This window comes from Ranitomeya variabilis, chromosome 3, assembly GCF_051348905.1.
Source record: "Ranitomeya variabilis isolate aRanVar5 chromosome 3, aRanVar5.hap1, whole genome shotgun sequence".
Taxonomy (NCBI): Eukaryota; Metazoa; Chordata; class Amphibia; order Anura; family Dendrobatidae; genus Ranitomeya; species Ranitomeya variabilis.
The window spans coordinates 84,544,400-84,564,494 of NC_135234.1; the positions used below are offsets into that span (position 1 = coordinate 84,544,400).

Genomic DNA, 20,095 nt, shown 5'->3' on the forward strand with positions numbered 1-20,095 from the left:
TGCCATCATTTAAAAAAAAAATCACAGAAAAACCCTTATAACTCAAAATACTATTTTTCAAATTTTTCACTTTTTGTTTTTGCACATTTTGTTCTCAAGAAGCTTCAGGAAGTGAGTCCTGATCTGTAATGTTTATAGTGTTAATTGTAAATCTACATGGCAGTCAGCGTTCCTGCAATCTAATCATATACATTGAGGAGATAACAGAAAGTGTAATTAAACACTGTGACAAACCCAACTTGTACACATCAGTCAAATTATTGTGAACAACCCTTTTAATTTGTCGGGATGTTTAATTAGACATAGATCAAATGTAATGTAAAGAAACATGTTTAAATTGATCCTTTTTTTTTTTTTTTTTATAAATTCTTCAAGATGAACTCCGTGCAAGCGAAACACGGTACGCAGCAGTCTGCTCTAGTCCCTAAAGAGTTACTTTGCTCTTTCCTCCGTAAAACAAAGAACTATTTATGAACAAAGCAATTTCACACTTTGGATACGTGCTCTCTGTTGAATGAAGACATGTCTCTATTGAAAATTAGATTTTTTAATTCTTTTTGCATAAATATATTTTAATCTGTAGCTAATCTAATTACAGAGAACGTTCCAACGTGTCTCTAGCAGGGGACACGAAATGTTTTGTTTATCACTTTGTGTCGGAGTGTATAATTATGTGTACATGTCTTTGTGTTCCATGTAGTGATTACATAGGTCTCTAATAAACACCAAGAAAATCTCATGGTACCTGCACAGCCCGTAAAGCCTTGTCGGCACTCAGAACTCCACCATCATGGTCACAACAGACAACTTCTCCAGGCTTTAGAACCAATCCTGGATATTTTTGCTTGCATTTCTCTTGAGTAAGAAATTCCCACGATATCTTTCTTTCTTCCATATTCTTACATATGGACTCAAATTCTTCATTTCCAGATGGGGCAATGACCAGAACGCCTGTTTTCCTGTGAACATATGATAAGGTTGTCTAAAAATGCACCAAAAAATAAAAAGACCCATCAAATAAACTTGAATACATCAGTGGGCTTATCTTATTTCAAGTTAGCAAAAAACATTAGACTTGAGAGATATAATTATGGAAACGGCACGTTTCATAAAACCTAAATTGCACATTTTGCGAACATCATTTATATCAGTAGTTAAAAAGATTTTGTGAGATATGAGAAAAAGGGTAGACTTTTTATTAACTGCATACTTTTGTCCATCTGCTATGTCTAGCATTTCAACTCAACACTATAAGCATTAATGCACCTATGCACCTTACCGCCTCCTATCCCAATCCCCAATAAATTTTAAGTCCCTGATAGCATCACAATGAATTGTGAGATGGGGAGGACGCTATCAGGGGCTTAGCACCCTCCTCCACCACTCAATTCATTTTACATCCATATCTAACATCCTCCTCCCCCTGTTTGTAAGTCCATTATAAGTCCCCCTTCCTCCCATCCCAATCCCCCACATCCCTCATTATCCTCCTCCGCCCCACATCCCATCATTGTCCTATCCCCACCTCCATCATTGCCCTCTCCATCACATCCATCATTGCCCTCTCCACAACCCCAATCATTACCCTCTCCACCACCCCAAACATTGCTCTCTCCACCACCGCACGTCATTACCCTCCCACCACCCCATCATTGCCCTCTCCACCACCACAATCATTACCCTCTCCACCACCTCATCATTACCCTCTACACCGCTTCATCACTGTTCTCCCCCTCCACCCCATCATTGTCCTCTCCACCACCTACATCATTGCCTTCTCCCCACACAATCATTGCCCTCTACATCACCTCCATAATTACCTTCTCTACCACCCCATTATTGCCCTTTCCACCACCCCAATCATTGCCATCCCCACCACCACCATTGTTGCCCTCTCCACCACCCCAATCATTGCCCTCTCTACCACCCCTATCATTGCCCTTTCCACCAGCTCCATCATTACCCTGTCCACCACCTCCATCATTGTTCTCCCCCACCACCCCATCATTGCCCTTTCCACCACCTCCATCATTGCCTCCTCCTCCACCATCCCCATCATTGCCCTTTCCACCACCACCATCACTGTCTTCTACCTTACCACTCCCATCATTGCCCTTTCCACCACCTCCATCATTGCCTTCTCCCCCACCACCCCCATTATTGCCCTTTCCACCACCTTTATCATTGCTTTGTCCCCCACCACCTCTTTCATTGCTCTCTCCATCACCCCCATCATTGCATTCTCCCCACCACCCCATCATTGCCCTTTCCACCACCTCCATCATTGCTTTCTTCCCCGTCACCCCCATCATTACCCTTTCCACCACCTCCATCATTTCCTTCTCCTCCACCACCCCATCATTGCCCTCTCCACCACCTCTAGCCTTGCTTTCTTCCCCACCACCCCCATCATTGCCTTCTCCCTCACCACTCCCATCATTGTACTTTCCACCACCTCCATCATTGCTTTCTCGTCCACCACCCCCATCAGTGCCCTCTCCATCATTCCCATCATTGCCCTATCCACCACCTACACACACACTACCACTCACCTCTCCTCACGTTCCCCGCAGCCGCAGCATCTTCTTTTCTGACAGCTTTCTCTCTGACACAGAAGCGCGCAGAAAGGTGATGTCATCCAGCCACGCTGCTGTGTCAGGCAGGAAGCGTGGCCAGGATGCAGGACGGACCCCATGCAGCTCCACTGCCATTTTCTCCTGTAGGCAGTGGACCTTCAGGGATTGCTCCCTGCCCACCACACATGAGGGCAATCTGGCCAGGGCCCCCCATAGCCAGATAAACAGGCCAGATTGCCCTCAGTGTTAGCCGCCATGCAGGGGCCCCCATCCACCTTCGGACTCTGGTGCAGGCACACCGGCTGCATATGCGATATGTCTGCCCCTGAGTCCTATGGTAACTCATGGGCTGCTTCTATGGCACATACATTGGGTTCCAACACAATCAGAATTTTATCAGCTGGAGATTAACACTACAGGACTACATACGATGTGCCAAGCCAAGCAGTCAAGCTAATTTGTGAAACCCTGCCCACTCTACTGACTGGCAACTTCCTGCGTACACTGTGAATTGTCAGCAAGCTGCCAATTAGTGGTGGGTGTAAACATATTAGCTTGACTGCCTGACACATGAGATGTAGTCCTGTAGTGTTAATCTCCTTCTGATAAAATACTGATTGTATTGAAACACAGCCTAATAAGTGCCATATCCCTGTTATCAGGCTGTCATGCCCTATATTAAGCTACTCTCAAATTAAATATCAAAATCCTACTGACTGATTTCCTTTAATATATTATATGATCAGCTAAGTTGAAATAAACGCCGGTCGGTACATGCTCTATCGGGGATAATTGCTAATAATCTGGCCATGCGGCTGTCTGGGAAAAGCACATTTTTGGATTTGTTTTAATTTGATGAAGAATTCTAATGAAACCTGTTGGGCGTAAAGCGTTAACATTGTGTCTTTCCTGGGAAATTGCTCAGTGTAGTCTCTAGAGACATTTATGGTACATTCTGTGATAACCCTGAAGTGGCTTAAAATAGATGTATTGTTAGATGAAACACTGTGGAAGAAGCACAGCAACAGCCCTGTTTAGTAGGAGTGTGGGGGGCTACATTAGTGCATATGGAGAATTGTGAGTGGCAGCTACGAAATGAAATATGTAAGGTGGGGTATGGTGGATTTTTATTTTTTTTTCAAACTATTTTATCATAGAGGTGAAATTGCCCTTGACGGGAAGTCTCAGCTAGAAATAGCAATGTGCACACAAGAGACAAAGAACGTGCACAGTACATAGTGATTTTCATTTTAACGCTGGAGTACAGAAATAGAGACCAGAAACGGCTATTGTGTTCTGTATAGAGAGACTGCACATAGAGGACAATGAAGACAAAATTATTAATAAAAACGGTAGTGCTTACACAGGGTAGTACTAGCTAATGAGTATTTTATTGTCAAGGTCACATGAATGTCATGCTGCCGTTGAAACTTTTACTCGGGAGTAATTTGCAAGTTTTGTTGTTGGAAAGAGATTTCTAATTGGACATGAATTATAAGTGTTTTTTTATTTTATTTCATTTCGGGAGGAATTTATTTAATCAAAACAGAAGCTAAATGAATAGTGTCATCCTGTTCTGCATTCACCATGGACCCTCTCCGGTGCTGCAGAAGATATGTGCTCCATTCAAATGAATGGGCTGAAAATATTTCCTGCACAGTTAGGATTCCTTATACTAAAAGAAAAAAAAAAAAAAAAGAAAAGTGCTTAGCGTTCGCTTGGCTCATGTGGAAGGAAGGAAATATTTATAATCAGCGGTTTACTTTCAGGGCTTATTGAAAAGAATATATAGAAGCAATTAACAGCAAGGGACTTCATAAACTAAGACAGCAGAGGAAAAGGACAAAGAAATTAGTGAAACAAATGTACTACTTTAATGCAGCTAAATTATTTATCTTTGCGCCTGTGTTTTGCATACAAAACGAAAGGTTGATAAGTCTCCATGTACTTTATATTATAACGGTAGTTTAACTTCAGCACTGAATTGCCATTCTATCAGCCTTGATGTAATCATACTTTCCGCCTAGAAGCAACAGGATCATTTAAGAAGTAGGCGAAGGAAACACAAATCAATTTATTCAACTTATTCTGGCCTCTCTGGATCTCTCTGTGCCTCAATAAGAAAATCATTAGGATAAGCCTAAATGTAACAAAAACACATTTCCTCGATCTCCTGGTTATCCAATATTCTCCGCAGGCCGGGACACTAGAAGATTGATGTAAATGAACCTTAAAGACTTTTAACTAGAGCATTAACTCTGGAAATCATACATTAATATCCACGGAAAACATGAGGGTTGCAACCTTGCTTTAATTTGTTTGTTTAGGACTATAAAAAATGTTTACTGAAGTCGAAACACCGTGTATTCCCACTCTGTAACACATTTTATTTAGATATATTGATCACTAACGTCAGAGCTCAGGAATAATGATGCCTACTAGCAGTTTTTCTTTTTCACACGGTTATCATCCATAATTGAAGGATGTATAGAAATTGTTCTATGGATGCACTAAATTTATAGAAGCACTCTATGTATGAGAAATCAGGAGAACTTGTAGTGATGTACCCAATAAGTGTCTAGAGACCAAATAACTATATACGATGCATTATAAAGTATGGATATGTTCTTTGCACTTTGCGTACATGTTGATGATCCCAAAAATGCATTAATTTAACCCTATCTTATTATGCACCATATACAAAAAAGGTTGCACTCTATCATTATTATGCACCATAATTACCTACTTAGACCTTTTTTGCAAAGATGTTGCTAAGGCTGTGGTGTGGATGTTTTATATATGCAAACCTGCTCTCGAATGGCCATCAATGTCAGTCAAGAAAATCAACCATTAAAATCATTGGGACCCCTGGTCTTAAAGGGAATCTGTCACCAGGTGTTTTCTACCCCACCTGAGAGCAGCATAATGTAGGGAAAAAAAATCCTGATTCCAGCAATGTATCACTTAATTTACTGGGTGCAGTAGTTGTGATACAATCAGAGTTTTAGGTGTAGCATGTAGCATGTAGCAGAGCTGAGAAAGCCAACATCACCCACACCTCAGCTTTTTGTGTACATTGTCTATTGACAGTGAGCTGCTCATCAGAGGAGGGGGCATGGCCAGTCTAGCAAGAGCGTGAGCTGTGGGCCAGGCAGTGATAATCTTCTGGTGATAAATCCTTCATTGTAAATAAACAACAGCGCATAGCCTAATAAATGACACATGCCTGAATTCTGTGTCTCAGCCTCTATCTCCAGATTGCATAACAAAAACCTGCTGACAGATTCCCTTTAAAGATTAGGATCTCAGAAGTGATACCTGCTCCTATTAGATGCTTTCAAACAACTATAAAGCTTTATTTTATTCCTTAGAAATATTATCATAATAATTAATAATAATCTTATCATAATCTCATATGCAAATTTACATTTTATTCTTATGGAATAATAATTTTATCCTGTGACTATCTCTTTAAATGATACTTTCCTGCATTATTTTTTTTTCTACCATAAGGGTATGTGTCCACGTTCAGGTTTGCTTCAGGCTTTGGTCAGGATTTTATGCAAGTAAAATCCTGACCAAAACTGCACCTGAGGTCACTGGCAGGTCACCTGCGGTGTTCCTGCGTGTTTTGCTCATTGTAGCAACATGCTGCGTTTTGAAAAAACGCACCGCGCATGCGTTTTCGTGGCAAAAACGCATGCGTTTTTTAACGCATAGTGGAGTCTGGATTTCATGAAATCCCCTCCACTATGCTGTAACATCTGGACACTGCGCTTTTGACGCTGCGGAAAAACGCAGCGTCAAAAACGCAGCGTTTCCTGAATGTGGACACATACCCTAAGGGTGTGTGTCCACGGTCAGTAAACGCTGCTTGTTTGACGCTGCGCAGAGCTGCAGCGTCAAACACGCAGCGTCCAGATGTTCCAGCATAGTGGAGGGGATTTTATGAAATCCCGTCTCCACTATGCGTGGAAACACGCATCCGACTTCCCTGCGACTCCGGACATGCTGCGCGTCTTTTCAGATCACAGCATGTCCGTGCTACCTGCGGCGACGCTGCGTCGCCGCAAGTAATATCACAGGGCGCTATGTGAGGGTGCGATGATCCCGGATGTGTACAGTTAACACATCCGGCATCATCGCGTCCCAGAAAGGGGGCGGGGATTAGCGCCGAGCGGCTTCGCCGCAGGTAGCACGGGCATGCTGCGATCTGAAAAGACGCGCAGCATGTCCGGAGTCGCAGGGAAGTCGGATGCGTGTTACCACGCATAGTGGACACGGGATTTCATAAAATCCCCTCCACTATGCTGGAACATCTGGACGCTGCGTGTTTGACGCTGCAGCTCTGCGCAGCGTCAAACAAGCAGCGTTTACTGACCGTGGACACGTACCCATACCCTTACAGTTGTACGAAAAAGGTTCATGTTCTACATACCAAAACAGGTTCTGCCGTAACAACAGTGTTGGTATATTGCACACAAGCTTTTCTATAACTAGTGATTCACATGCATTATGATGATTTTCGTTTATGCTAAAACTGGGAATTTATTCAGAAAAGAACAGAGTCATGAACCTTTTTTCCATCTCTACTTTTGGCTGAACAAAAAAACTGCATGCAAGAACTGGTTCAAAATGCAAAGCATAGGCTGGGTCTAAGTATTAATGGGAAGTCTACCAAATATGTAATTAAATCCTTTACTGTAATGAGTCAAATAAAATAAATGTGAATGTGTTATTAATGTGCAACCAATCATTAAATCGAGAAATGAATAAGCTAAGGCTAAGTTCACATCTGCGTTGGAGGATCGATGAAAAGTCCAAGTTCCAGATTCCATCATATATTTAGGAAAAAATAGAGCCGCATACAGACAATTAACGCTGTGACAGAACTTGAAAGACTCCAATAAAAATTAATGTGGTCCATTGGCATTATCGGTGACCATCATTTGACACCATAATTTTTGTTTTTCTGCTCTTATGATGGAACAGAGACCTTGAAATGTTAATTTGTAGAACATATTATCTGCAACAACATCAAAACTAAGGGGTCAAACGAAGGCCATATAGACCGAGGTAGCAAACGGTACGACCGCAATCGGACCCATGCAGGACGAGGACCCACCAACGCCAGTGCCTATTTCAGCTGGATGTGCATCTGAGGAGTCTGGAGGCTCCCTGCACTTCAATACATGTCCATCATGGGGAGCACATGACAGTGACATCAAGCACCACCCGTGGCAGGCACACTAATGTCAGCTGCTGGCCTCTGTGCCTGCTTATGGTACAGGATGCTGCACATCATGGGAGGAGAAGGTGGGAAGAAGAATTGTTTATTTATTTTTTAAATGTGCTGGAGAAGAGCACCAAGATGGGAACATTATTACCGGATGGGTCCAGGATGGGAATATTATTACAAGATGGGGCAAACACAAGTGTGTTTAGAGGATCTGAAACGCTACAAGGGCCCATACAGTTATGTGCAAAATAAAAGCAGTCTATCATCACTAATGTATTTAATTACTGTTTTTGGAAGAAAAGATAATTCAACGCAGGAAAAAATTCATGACTAGGTGTAGGTGAGTAATGGGCAACCAACAGAATCAACAGTCATGATAAGCACACTGCTAATTGGGTGTAATTCACTCATTTAATGAAAGGGGGGTGTTCTAATTAATATCAGTGCAGTGTTCAATTAGTGAGGCCATTCATTCTGTGGAGAACACAGGTGTTAATTATGGCCCTTATTTAAGGAAGGAGTGCAGCAAATGTTGTATCTGCTGGTTTTAGCTCTTGCTCAGTAAGTAAAATGGGTCATCCCAGACATTGTACTGAAGGAGAAAGAACTTTGAACAAGAAGATGATTGAAGAGGGGAAAACATATTAACAATGGCATAAAATAATTGGCTGCTCATCTAAAAAGATTTCCAATGATTTAAAATTTAAAACAAAACCCAAAACACGTGGTAAGAAAATAAATGCTACCATACAACTATCATAGAATGACAAGAATGGCAAAGAAGCATCCAGTGATCAGCTCCAGGGAGATAAATGAAAGTATTCAGCTACCTATGAGTCCTGCAACTATCAGTAGATGCCTACATGAAGCCAAACTATTTGGAAGAAACCTTTGTAAAGTAACATTGCTGAAAAAAAAGACATGCTGAAAAGCTCACAGTTTGCCAGAGAACACATTGAGTGGCCTAAAGAGAACTGGCACAACATTCTATGGATAGAGGAGAGCAAGATTGTTCTTATTGGGTCTAAAAGCCACAGACAGTTTGTGAAATGACTCATAAACACTGAGTTCAAGCCAATCTGTGAAGATTGTAAAACATGGAGGTGCAAGCATAATGGTTTGGGGATATTTTCCCTATGAAGTTAGGCCTACTCAGGGCTGCCACTTGAAATTTCGGGGCCCCATACTGACAAAATTTTCGGGGCCCCCTTGAGACTCCGCCCAGGCTCCACCCCAGCCCCGCCTCCATACTCCACCCCTCGAACTGGCCACAGTCCCACCGCTCTCTCTTGGAAAATCTCCACTTCTCACCTATCACACATTGACAGTTTCCATCACCAGATCACACATAAAGCCGGCAGCTTTTGTTTTGGCCAAAAGATTTTTTAAAGCCACCAAAATGACAAGGTAGACACTTTTGGCCAGGCCCTACTCTACTGTAATCTATTAAATATTTGTTAAAATATGCAATACAATTTAGGTTTATTTTTATTTATTTTTCAATTTTTAAAATGACCTATAATACCACATACAAGGAACAAATACACAGCACCATGACCAGACACCATATTACCACCACAGTGACCGAATAATATCAAATACAAGGAACAAATACCACAACACCATGACCAGACCACATATTACCACCACATAGTGACTGAATACTACAATACTGATCAGTAATAAAAAACACCCCACAATACTATCACCATAAGTGCCAGTATTCACAGGAGATCTGTACTTAGTATGCAGTGTCTGTGTACAGGTAATACAGTGATCACCGGTGGCATTATACACAGGAGCTCTGTATATAGTGTATAGGTAATCCAGTGATCACTGGTGACATTATACACAGGAGCTCTGTATATAGCATACAGTGTATAGTGTCAGTGTATAGGTAACACACTGACTCACCAGTGATGTCTCTAGGTGAAGTCCTTCATCTTTCATCCAGCACAGACCGCCATCACTTCATCCAGCCAGGACTCGTTTCTGCAGGGAATAACACAGTTATCTTGAGCTCTGCTTGCAGAACACATTGCTTAATTTTCCCAACTTCTACATTACACCACATGAAGAAGGCAACATAGTATCACTCTTCACAGTAACAGGACCGCCACCCATTTAAAACAGTATACTCAAAAAGTAAAATAAATACATCACTGCAGTAATAATATCCCTTAATTAGCCCCTATGGTAATAATATTCGCCATCCTAGCCCCCGTGTGTCTCATTCCTGGCATCAGTCATATGTTCTCGCATCCTGCCCTAATGAGTATCCATTCTGCCCCATATGATCTCCCCATCCTGCCCCATCTGTCTCCATCGTATCCATCCTGCCCCATGATCCTGCCCCATCTGTCTCCAATCATGCCCGTATCACCATTCTGCCCCGTCTCCAATCATGCCCCCATGTCTGCAATCATGCCCCCTGTGTCGCCATTCTGCCCCATCTGTTTCCAATCCTGCCCCATCTGTCTCCAGTCATGCCCCAGTGTCTCCAGTCATGCCGCCATGTTTTTCATCCTGCCCCGTATCTCCATTCTGCCCGTGTCCAGCTTTCTGCCCCCGTGTCCAGCATACTGCCCATGTGTCCAGCATACTGGCCCGTGTCCAGCATACTGCCCCCGTGACCAGCATTCTGCCCCCGTGTCCAGCATTCTGCCCCCGTGTCCAGCATACTGCCCCGTGACCAGCATTCTGCCCCCGTGTCCAGCATACTGCCCCCGTGTCCAGCATTCTGCCCCCGTGTCCAGCAAACTGCCCCCGTGTTCAGCATTTTACCCCTGTGTCCAGCATCTCCTCTGCCCGTGTCCAGCTTTCTGCCCCTTTGTCCAGCTTTTTGCCCCTTTGTCCAGCATTCTGGCCCTGTGTCCAGCATCTCCTCTGCCCCTGTGTCCAGCTTTCTGCCCCTTTGTCCAGCATTTTACCCATGTCCAGCGTCTCCTCTGCCCCTGTGTCCAGCTTTCTGCCCATTTGTCCAGCATTCTGCCCCCGTGTCCAGCATTTTACCCCTGTCCAGCATCTCCTCTGCCCCTGTGTCCAGCTTTCTGCCCCTTTGTCCAGCATACTGCCCCCGTGTCCAGCATACTGCCCCCGTGTCCAGCATTTTACCCCTGTGTCCAGCATCTCCTCTGCCCCTGTGTCCAGCTTTCTGCCCCTTTGTCCAGCATACTGCCCCATGTCCAGCATACTGCCCCTGTGTCCAGCAAACTTCCCCCGTGTCCAGCATTTTACCCCTGTGTCCAGCATCTCCTCTGCCCGTGTCCAGCTTTCTGCCCCTTTGTCCAGCATTCTGCCCCTTTGTCCAGCATTCTGCCCCTTTGTCCAGCATCTCCTCTGCCCCTGTGTCCAGCATTCTGCCCCGTGTCCAGCATTTTACCAGTGTCCAGCATCTCCTCTGCCCGTGTCCAGCTTTCTGCCCCTTTGTCCAGCATACTGCCCCCGTGTCCAGCATTCTGCCCCCGTGTCCAGCATACTGCCCCCGTGTCCAGCATACTGCCCCCGTAACCAGCATACTGCCCCCGTGTCCAGCATACTGCCCCCGTGACCAGCATTCTGCCCCCATGACCAGCATTCTGCCCCCGTGTCCAGCAAACTGCCCCCGTGTCCAGCAAACCGCTCCCGTGTCCAGCATCTCCTCTGCCCCTGTGTTCAGCTTTCTGCCCCTGTGTCCAGCATCTCCTCTGCCCCTGTGTCCAGCTTTCTGCCCCTTTGTCCAGCATACTGCCCCCGTGTCCAGCATACTGCCCCCGTGTCCAGCATACTGCCCCCGTGACCAGCATACTGCCCCCGTGACCAGCAATCTGCCCCTTTGTCCAGCATTCTGCCCCCGTGTCCAGCAAACTGCCCCCGTGTCCAGCATTTTACCCCTGTGTCCAACATCTCCTCTGCCCCTGTGTCCAGCTTTCTGCCCCTTTGTCCAGCATTTTACCCCTGTGTCCAGCTTTCTGCCCCTTTGTCCAGCATTCTGCCCCCGTGTCCAGCATCTCCTCTGCCCCCGTGTCCTGCATCTCCTCTGCCCACTTTTCTGCCCTTGTGTCCAGCATCTCCTCTGCCCAAACGTGTCCAGCATTATGCCCCCGTGTCCAGCATACTGCCCCGGGCCCCCAAACCCCCGGATCGCCGCTACCAAAAAGAAAAAAAAAATACTTCTTACCTGACCGTGTGCTCTTGCGGCGGGCGAAGCTAACTTCCTCCACACAGGTGAAGGACGCACTCGCCGGAGGCTGACGATGATGTCAGACGCCGGCGAAGTGCGACTGCGCACTGCGGGCGCTCAAGTCTGCTGCCAGCCTCCAAGTGGCTGGTGGCGGCTGATAACTATTGACGTGCGGGCACGGGCCCGCACGTCAATAGTGTGCTGCAGCGCCTGCAGTGGGGGCCCGGTGAGCAGATTAGACGGGGCCCGATGCGGGCCCCCTCTGCCCACCGGGCCCCATACGGCAGTCATGGCTGTCATGCCCTGATGGCGGCCCTGGGCCTACTTATACAATACCAGGCACTATGGACCAGTTTGAATATATCAAAATAATAGAAGAGTTCATCTTGCCTTATGCTGAAGAAGAAAAAATGCCCTTGAAATGGTTGTTTCAGCAAGACAAGGACCCCAAACACACCAGCAAATGGGCAATATCCTAGTTCCAGTCCAACAAGATTGATGTGATGAAGTGACCAGCCCAATCCCCAGACCTCAATCATTTTGAGAACTTGTGGTGTGACATTAAAACATCCGCATACATCGGCATGGCCTGTGTACCTAATGGTAAAGCTAGGGTATGCACACCGCATGCCGACATAGGCAGAGCTGAACGGAGGATGTATGTAGCCTTCCGAAGCACCTCCATCCACAAATGTGAAACCAGCCTAAGGTCAGAGGCCATCATATACTTCCCCCTCTTTGTACAGTATTCACATTGAATGTGTGCGGTTCCATAGTGTTTATGACTGTTTATGTATTCATGTAATGTTGCTGTAATATGTATGTACTGTACATGTGTTATGCATAGGGTTAGGGAAAGGTATAGAGGATAGTATAAAAGGGTAGACAATCTTAGTGATCGAATAGTGGGGCACACTAGAGCTAGGGAATTAGAGTGTGAGAATAGGCGTAGTTAGTATAAGTTGTTTTCGAGGCTGGGAAGAGTTACAGATGGGTGTAGTTCAGAACAGTGGGATATAGTGAAGGCACTTCCTGGTTAGGGAGTAGTAGTGATGCAGCAGTGAAAGAAGGCAGACAGCCATGGGGGTGGAGTTGCTGAGGCAAGAAGGGACCCCAGGCTGAGTGGCGTGCAGGCGGTCACCATCTTAAATGGTAACCATTCCAAGAAGGATCCGGAGCCAATGGCCGGGATTAGGCGGAGCTGAGACGGCGAGCCTTGTACCTTTTTCATTTGAAACTGGACTAGGGGAATGGGAGGATGCTGGTGGACCTAAAGGCACAGATGTCACTGAAGGGGTAGAGATTGCCAGGACGGGGCAGGGATTATCCAGCGAGGCAGAGAGTGCCAGGAAAAGCATGGATTGCTGGGAAGACAGGGAAAGCCCCAGGAATGTCACTGTGTATGCACTGTGCCGCATCTCTAATGAAAATCTTGTTGATGGGTAAAGTTGAATTGTTAAGAATGGACATTGAATTTTTAGTTTTTAGTGAGACTCGTGGATCTGGAGCCAGAATGACAGAAGCAGAGGGGACTCCGGCAATTAATGTGAGTGTTCTGCTGTGCATGTTGCACATACAGCTGTAGGGGCATTATGTTTCATTTGTGTACTGTAAATTATATCTATAACCCTGTATGTAACCCCTTTCTCATGTACAGCACCATGGAATTAATGGTGCTATATCCCGTATATACTCGAGTATTAGCCGACCCGAGTATAAACCGAGACCCCTAATTTTGCACAAAAAACTGGGAAAACTTAATGATTTGAGTATAAGCCTAGGGTTGGAAATGCAGCAGCTACCGGTAAATGTCAAAATTAAAAATAGATACCAATAAAAGTAAAATTAATTGAGACATCAGTAGGTTAAGTGTTTTTGACTATCCATATTGAATCAGGAGCCCCATATAATGCTCCATACAGTTCATGATGGGCCCCATAAGATACTCCATATTAAAATATGCCCCATATAATGCTGCACAAATGTTGATTTTGACCCCATAAGATGCTCCATACAGACATTTGCCCTGTATAATGCTCCACAAATGCTGATTATGGTCCCATAAGATGCTCCATACAGACGTTTGCCCCATACAATGCTCCAAAATGCTGATTATGGCCCCATAAGATGCTCCATAGACACATTTGCCCCGTATAATGCTCCACAAATGCTGATTATGGTCCCATAAGATGCTCCATACAGACATTTGCCCTGTATAATGCTCCACAAATGCTGATTATGGCCCCATAAGATACTCCATAGACACATTTGCCCCGTATAATGCTCCACAAATGCTGATTATGGCCCCATAAGATGCTCCATAGAGACATTTGGCCCATATGCTGTTGCTGCGATTAAAAAAAAATAAAAAAATCACATACTCTCCTCTCGTCGTTCAGGCCCCCAGCACTTGCTATAGTCACCTTTCCCCATTCCACCGCTGGGCGCCGCTGTGTCTTCCGCATCCTCTGCACTGAAGTTCAGGAAGAGGGCGGCGAGCACACTAATCGCGTCCTCTGACCTGAGCGTCACTGCAGAGGACGCGAAAGACGGAGCCCGGCGGTGGAACGCGGACAGGTGAATATCGCGCAATGCCCCCGTTATACTCCCCTTTTCCTGGCGCAGTCCCTGCAGGTCCCTGGTTCTCTGGGCGCCGGCATCTTCTTTCTGTATTGAGCGGTCACATGGTACTGCTCATTACATTAATGAATATGCGGCTCCACCCCTATAGGAGTGGAGTCGGGTCCATATTCATTACTGTAATGAGAGGTACCACGTGACCGCTCATCGCTGGAAGAAGCTGCCGGCACCCGGAGAACCAGGGACACGCAGGGACCGCACCAGGAGCAGGTGAGTATGATTAGACAGCTGCCGCTCCCGCTCCCCTGCCGACCCCTGGGAATGACTCGAGTTTAAGCCGAGAGGGGCAATTTCAGCCTAAAAAAATGGGCTGAAATTCTCGGCTTATACTCGAGTATATACTGTAAATAAATAATAATAATAATAATAATAATTTGTGGGGCGCCAGGATGTGGGAACGACTACCACTCTGGCCGCCTTACAATTGTACACTTGACCAACATACAGGTGTGGACTCAGGTACAAATTTTGCACTGGGACAGATCGCAATCTAGGTGACCCCAGCTGCCACATGCATAGAAACCCAATATCAAATGTGATCCTATTGAGTGAACACAATGCTGCAGGATCTGTGCTACATACTCAGACAAAACAATATTTTTTTTTACTTTTGTACAACTGTAAAGCTTTATTTTATTCCTTAGAAATATTACCATAATCTCAGATGCGAGTTTATGTTCTAATCCTATGGGATCATAGTTTTAAAGTAAACTGATGAAGTAATTATAGGAGGCATTGATACATAAACTTTCGGTATTTCACTAGGGTTTCAGACACTAGAAAATGATATATGTGCTTCTTGTTGGGGTCAGAGCTTGTAATCTACTGTAATAACATTTTGCAATACTCCGTAGACCTACGTGCGGGTAAAAGCTGATATTGGAATCAGCAGCGTGATCATGGTACCGCTTTGTAATGGCGCTGGACTCCGTGGTCACACTCCCTCCTCGTGGAACATTTATTGTTGAGCCTTCTGTGTGTTTCCCAATATCACTGGATTATTGTCATAGTTTTCTGCATTGTTTCCTTCGTCTTACATTATATGGATTTTGTCATTCTCACTTCGCTACAACACTCTCACATGTCACATCCATTTGTATCTAAGAAAAAGTGGTTAATTCAGGGATAATCATTTATTCCTGCTTTGACAGATGTGGGTCCCCCCATTTTATACCCATTTTATACCCTCTCTGAAAAAAGTATGGCTAGATTTTCCTTTACTGACCAAAGGTCTCTGAAAATCCCAGTCAAGTGCATCTGGAAACCCTGACCAAGGCAGAAGTTCTTGTTTCCTCTCTCCCAGACCAATTCACCTCTAAAAACACACTGAAGTAAAGAGAATCTGTCACCAGGTTTTTGTAATGTAATCTTTAGCGTAGCAGGATGGTAGAGACCCTGATTCCAGCGATGTGTCCCTTAGTAACTGTGTGTTATTGTTTCAATAAAATCAGTGTTTTAATCAGCAGGAAATGATTACTAGAGGACTAGTCTTCTCATGCCATGTAGTCCTCCTACTATGAGTAACCCCGCCCGCAGCACTGATTAGCATCTTTCTGCATATGCACAGTGTACACATAAAATTGCCAATCAGTGATGTGATCGGGGGTATACAGAAGTCAGCATTCAGAAAACCGATAAATCTGCAGCAGAAAAACAGTGATTTTATCAAAATGACAGCAAGCAGCCTAGTAAGTGACACATCGCTGGAATCAGGGTCTCTGCCTCAAATCATTCTGCTATCAGATGGGGTAACAAAAAAGTGCTAACAAATTTCCCTGAAAGGGGAATTCTCGTCTTCTTTTAGGATATATCAGGAAGGATATGCAATTAATATGTTGACCAGATCAACTCCTATTCTAGCAGCCGCTACAGCTAGGAATGGAGCTGTCCAGTGCAGATCAGTTCAGTGTTTACATGGGACTGCCACAGGAGATAACAGCTGATCATTGGAGGTCCTGGGTGTCAGACACCCACAGATCATTACTACATGGGGTGGCCACGTTATAAGACAGGAATGTCCAAAATTCTGGAGTAATAACATTAATGAATCGGCTACAATAATGTCAGTGTCATTGCATGAAATATTACCAGTAATAATAACATATAGGATAATAAGATGATATCTCAATATTTCACTATTACAGGACAACATTGTTTATCATTCTGAAGATTCAGTGCAACCTGTAACTCCTGCGACCTTCAGATTTCTTTACTTGCCAGCCTGATCTAAAATATAACTACCATTGCCTGAGAATAATCCTAGGAGAATCTAAAACCACTGACGTCTACAATCTTGCCTTTCTGCACTCACTTCATGTTCTTAAGGTGCTTGAACTGAAGATGGTCCTTAAGGGATCCAAAACATCAGCGTCTATTTAAAGTGCAACGCCGCATAATCCTTATATTTATCATAGAACCGGGATGCGAATGTCTCCAGCAGACCGCCAGGCTTGCATCGAATATCCTTATATTTTTAATAATGAAATACTTCCCCAGCTGTATGAAAACAGTGCGCATTAAATATTAATTCCAGCGCTGGAAGAAGAAAATGTTCCCATGTCTTATCCTAGGGTGACCATTGCTTCTTCACACAGGTACGTCTACTTATGGACTTTACACGTAATATTTAATGTGCAGGTAACATAAGTGTGTAACTTGTTAATAAACACAGTAGGTCGGATGGAGGCAAAAGCTATTTAGCCACAACTCATGGAGACCGGCCGAGATATGCATCGAAATAAAATTATGGAAATTGACCATGAGGCATAGTGGCACCTCGGGCTCCTGCTGACTGCTCAAGATGTGTTACTGCGAAAGTAACTGCAAAAGAGCAAGACATGAAGACAATTCACCAAATTAAAGTTTAATGTTGAAAAGAGAAATAACCTAACATTTGTATAAAGTATATGTTAGCACCCTCAGAACAAAGGCGGGATGCATGAGCTGTCTATGTTCCGGGCAACAAAGTGAGATATTGCTGCCATACTAATACAATGAAAGATGGAATTGCTTGGGGCATTACTTAAGTTAATAAGCTTTGGATTTTTTTATTCTATAGTTATTGACACTAAGACAAGCATACTTTGAGCCAGAGTGCGATGAACAAAATATCAAATCGCACTCAGACCAATGTTATTCTATGGGTCCGTGCACGTTTTATTTTTTGCCTCAAACAGAGTCTGCATGCTCAGTTTGAGCCGTTATTCCTCAATGAGTCTGTGGAAAACATCGAACTGCACTCAGATGACATCTGAGTGCAGTCCTATTTCCCCGCACTGACACAATGGACAAAATGGGAGAAACTTTTTACTCCATCTTCTATTCATCCAAGAAAATTAGATCACGCTGTCCTCACAATCTGACAAGACTATGATCAGAGTGTGATTTGCATAATCGACCCAATTCTCTCAGATAAGAGAATACAGTCATCTGCACCTGCCTTTAATTACTACAATTCATCATAGGCACACATCTCATTAGACCGTAAGTACATGGGGCAGAAGTGACTATTGCAACTCGGAGGAAAATATTGAACCTCACTGTACTATGAAGCTTCAAATGGAATATTAACACTAATTTTTTTTCTGCTTTGCCTTTTTTTTCTTTATAGGATATTTTTTTATTTTAATAAAAAAATTGTTTTTGCCTCTCATCCATTACTCTACATTATGTTTTATGTTCAGCCCTTTACACTTTCGCCTTCCATCATTTAATGGGAACCTGTCACCATGAGAATGCCGCAGTCACCATGTTATAGAACAGTGGGAGCTGAGCAGACTGATATACAGTATAATCTATAGATCATTCTGATCAGCTCCCACGGCTCTATAATGCGGTGACAGCAGATTGGACGGTATTCTCATGGTGACAGGTTCCCTTTCATGTCTGTAAAAATTGCATGTCAACTCTTGAACCCCCATGTAGATGCTGAATCCCAAAAAAGTTGTCAGGGCAGTTACCCGGGTACTTTTTACCTATATTATGGGTCTATTTGGTGTATGCTACAGAAAAATGTTCCTCATTTATATTTGTTTTGGGTAGCACGGGGAAAATGTTCCATGCTTTTGAAAAGATTGTGCTTTGGGCAAATGTTTGGCATAGTTTGGAGTAGCTTTGCTTCAACTTTACTGAAAAACAAGGTTTAAAAGGATGTTGCTAAATTTATGGTGATGGGAACCTTGTTATTAAAGAAGCACTCCTCCTTCCATCACAGTTATTGTCCTCTTAATATATTGCAATCATCATATTATATAGCATGGTGTACTTACAATTGTTCTACCCAGGTAATTCTTCTGATTTCCATGATAAAAACTGACTAGCTGAATCCTTCTAAGCTCTATGTAGAAATGGGAGGTCAATTTTCTCTGCACAAGTCATGAGTCTCTGCAAAAGTCTATGGCAGGGAGAAGAGCAGAGCAGCTGGGTCAGGAATTGAAGAGGGAAATGAGTCATGCAAAGACAAGAGACTTCCTGTTTCTACATAGAGCAGGGAAAAGAGAAGCATTAACTGGGTAGAAAGGGAAAATGAGCAATTGTAAGTACACAATGCTGTATAATATGGTAACTGCAATATATAAAGAGGAAAAAACTTTAATGGGAGGAAGAGTGCTTACTTAAAGGTATAAAATCAGAGGCGGACATAACGTTGATGAAACCTGAGGAACCACACAAGTGCCCTAGATATTAAGGGGCCTCACCACAACCTTTAAAGCAGGCGAAATGGTGCATCATGATGAATGAGCGATTTGACTGCAAATGGCCCATATATTCTTCTTACTCAGTCTGTCCTGCATAGAATAAAAGAAGCTGGCAAACTTGGTAAGAATCCCAGTAGTACAATACCTTACTCTGTTGCCCTAAAACAGGATTCAGAGGACGACTAATGGGGCCATTGGCTGCAATGACATGTATAGACTTCAAATGAACTCCTTTGTGCACTTTTCAGACAGGCACATGAATGTAGCTTGCTCCTGTCTGATTATTTGCTCATCTGAAATGATGAACTCTCTTAGATCCTGTTTAAACTAAGTGTGAACAGTGTCTATAGCTAAATACGTTGGCAGCTCGGCTTTGTCATCTTCTAGCTTGGAAACCAATTCTGCTGTAAAGCAGCTATAAATGTCACTTCCACAAGTTCTTTTCTTACCACCATCAAGTAGGTTTTCTCTTATAATAAATAGTCTACATTGTATTATTCTCATGGATTATTCGTTCAAGTGTCTAAATGATCACAGCAAAATAATTACCTATTCAGAGTAAAGCTTCTCTCGATGATGGAAGTTCATTAAACACAAGTGCACTACAAAGCATTGCTCTCAGAATGACCATCAGTTTTCAGATTATTGCAGTAATAGTTTTCTTCTATGTAAATTATTTTTTTAAGTCAAAATCCACAAAAAAAAGATATTCATATAATGACATGGTAAACAGTAAATTAATTATAGTAATTGCACTTAAGTGAATGTTACACCTTATAAC

The 20,095-nt window shown here is 43.7% G+C and overlaps 1 protein-coding gene across 2 annotated transcripts in view; it reads right to left on the reverse strand.

Moving 5' to 3' along the window:
* Positions 1–20,095, reverse strand: part of PIPOX (pipecolic acid and sarcosine oxidase) — a 72,043-nt gene that overhangs the window by 32,290 nt on the left and 19,658 nt on the right. For both annotated transcript variants that reach the window (XM_077294317.1, XM_077294316.1), the window contains exon 3: positions 746–959. In XM_077294317.1, the coding sequence (XP_077150432.1) occupies positions 746–959 (214 nt within the window). The remainder of the gene's footprint in view (positions 1–745; positions 960–20,095) is intronic.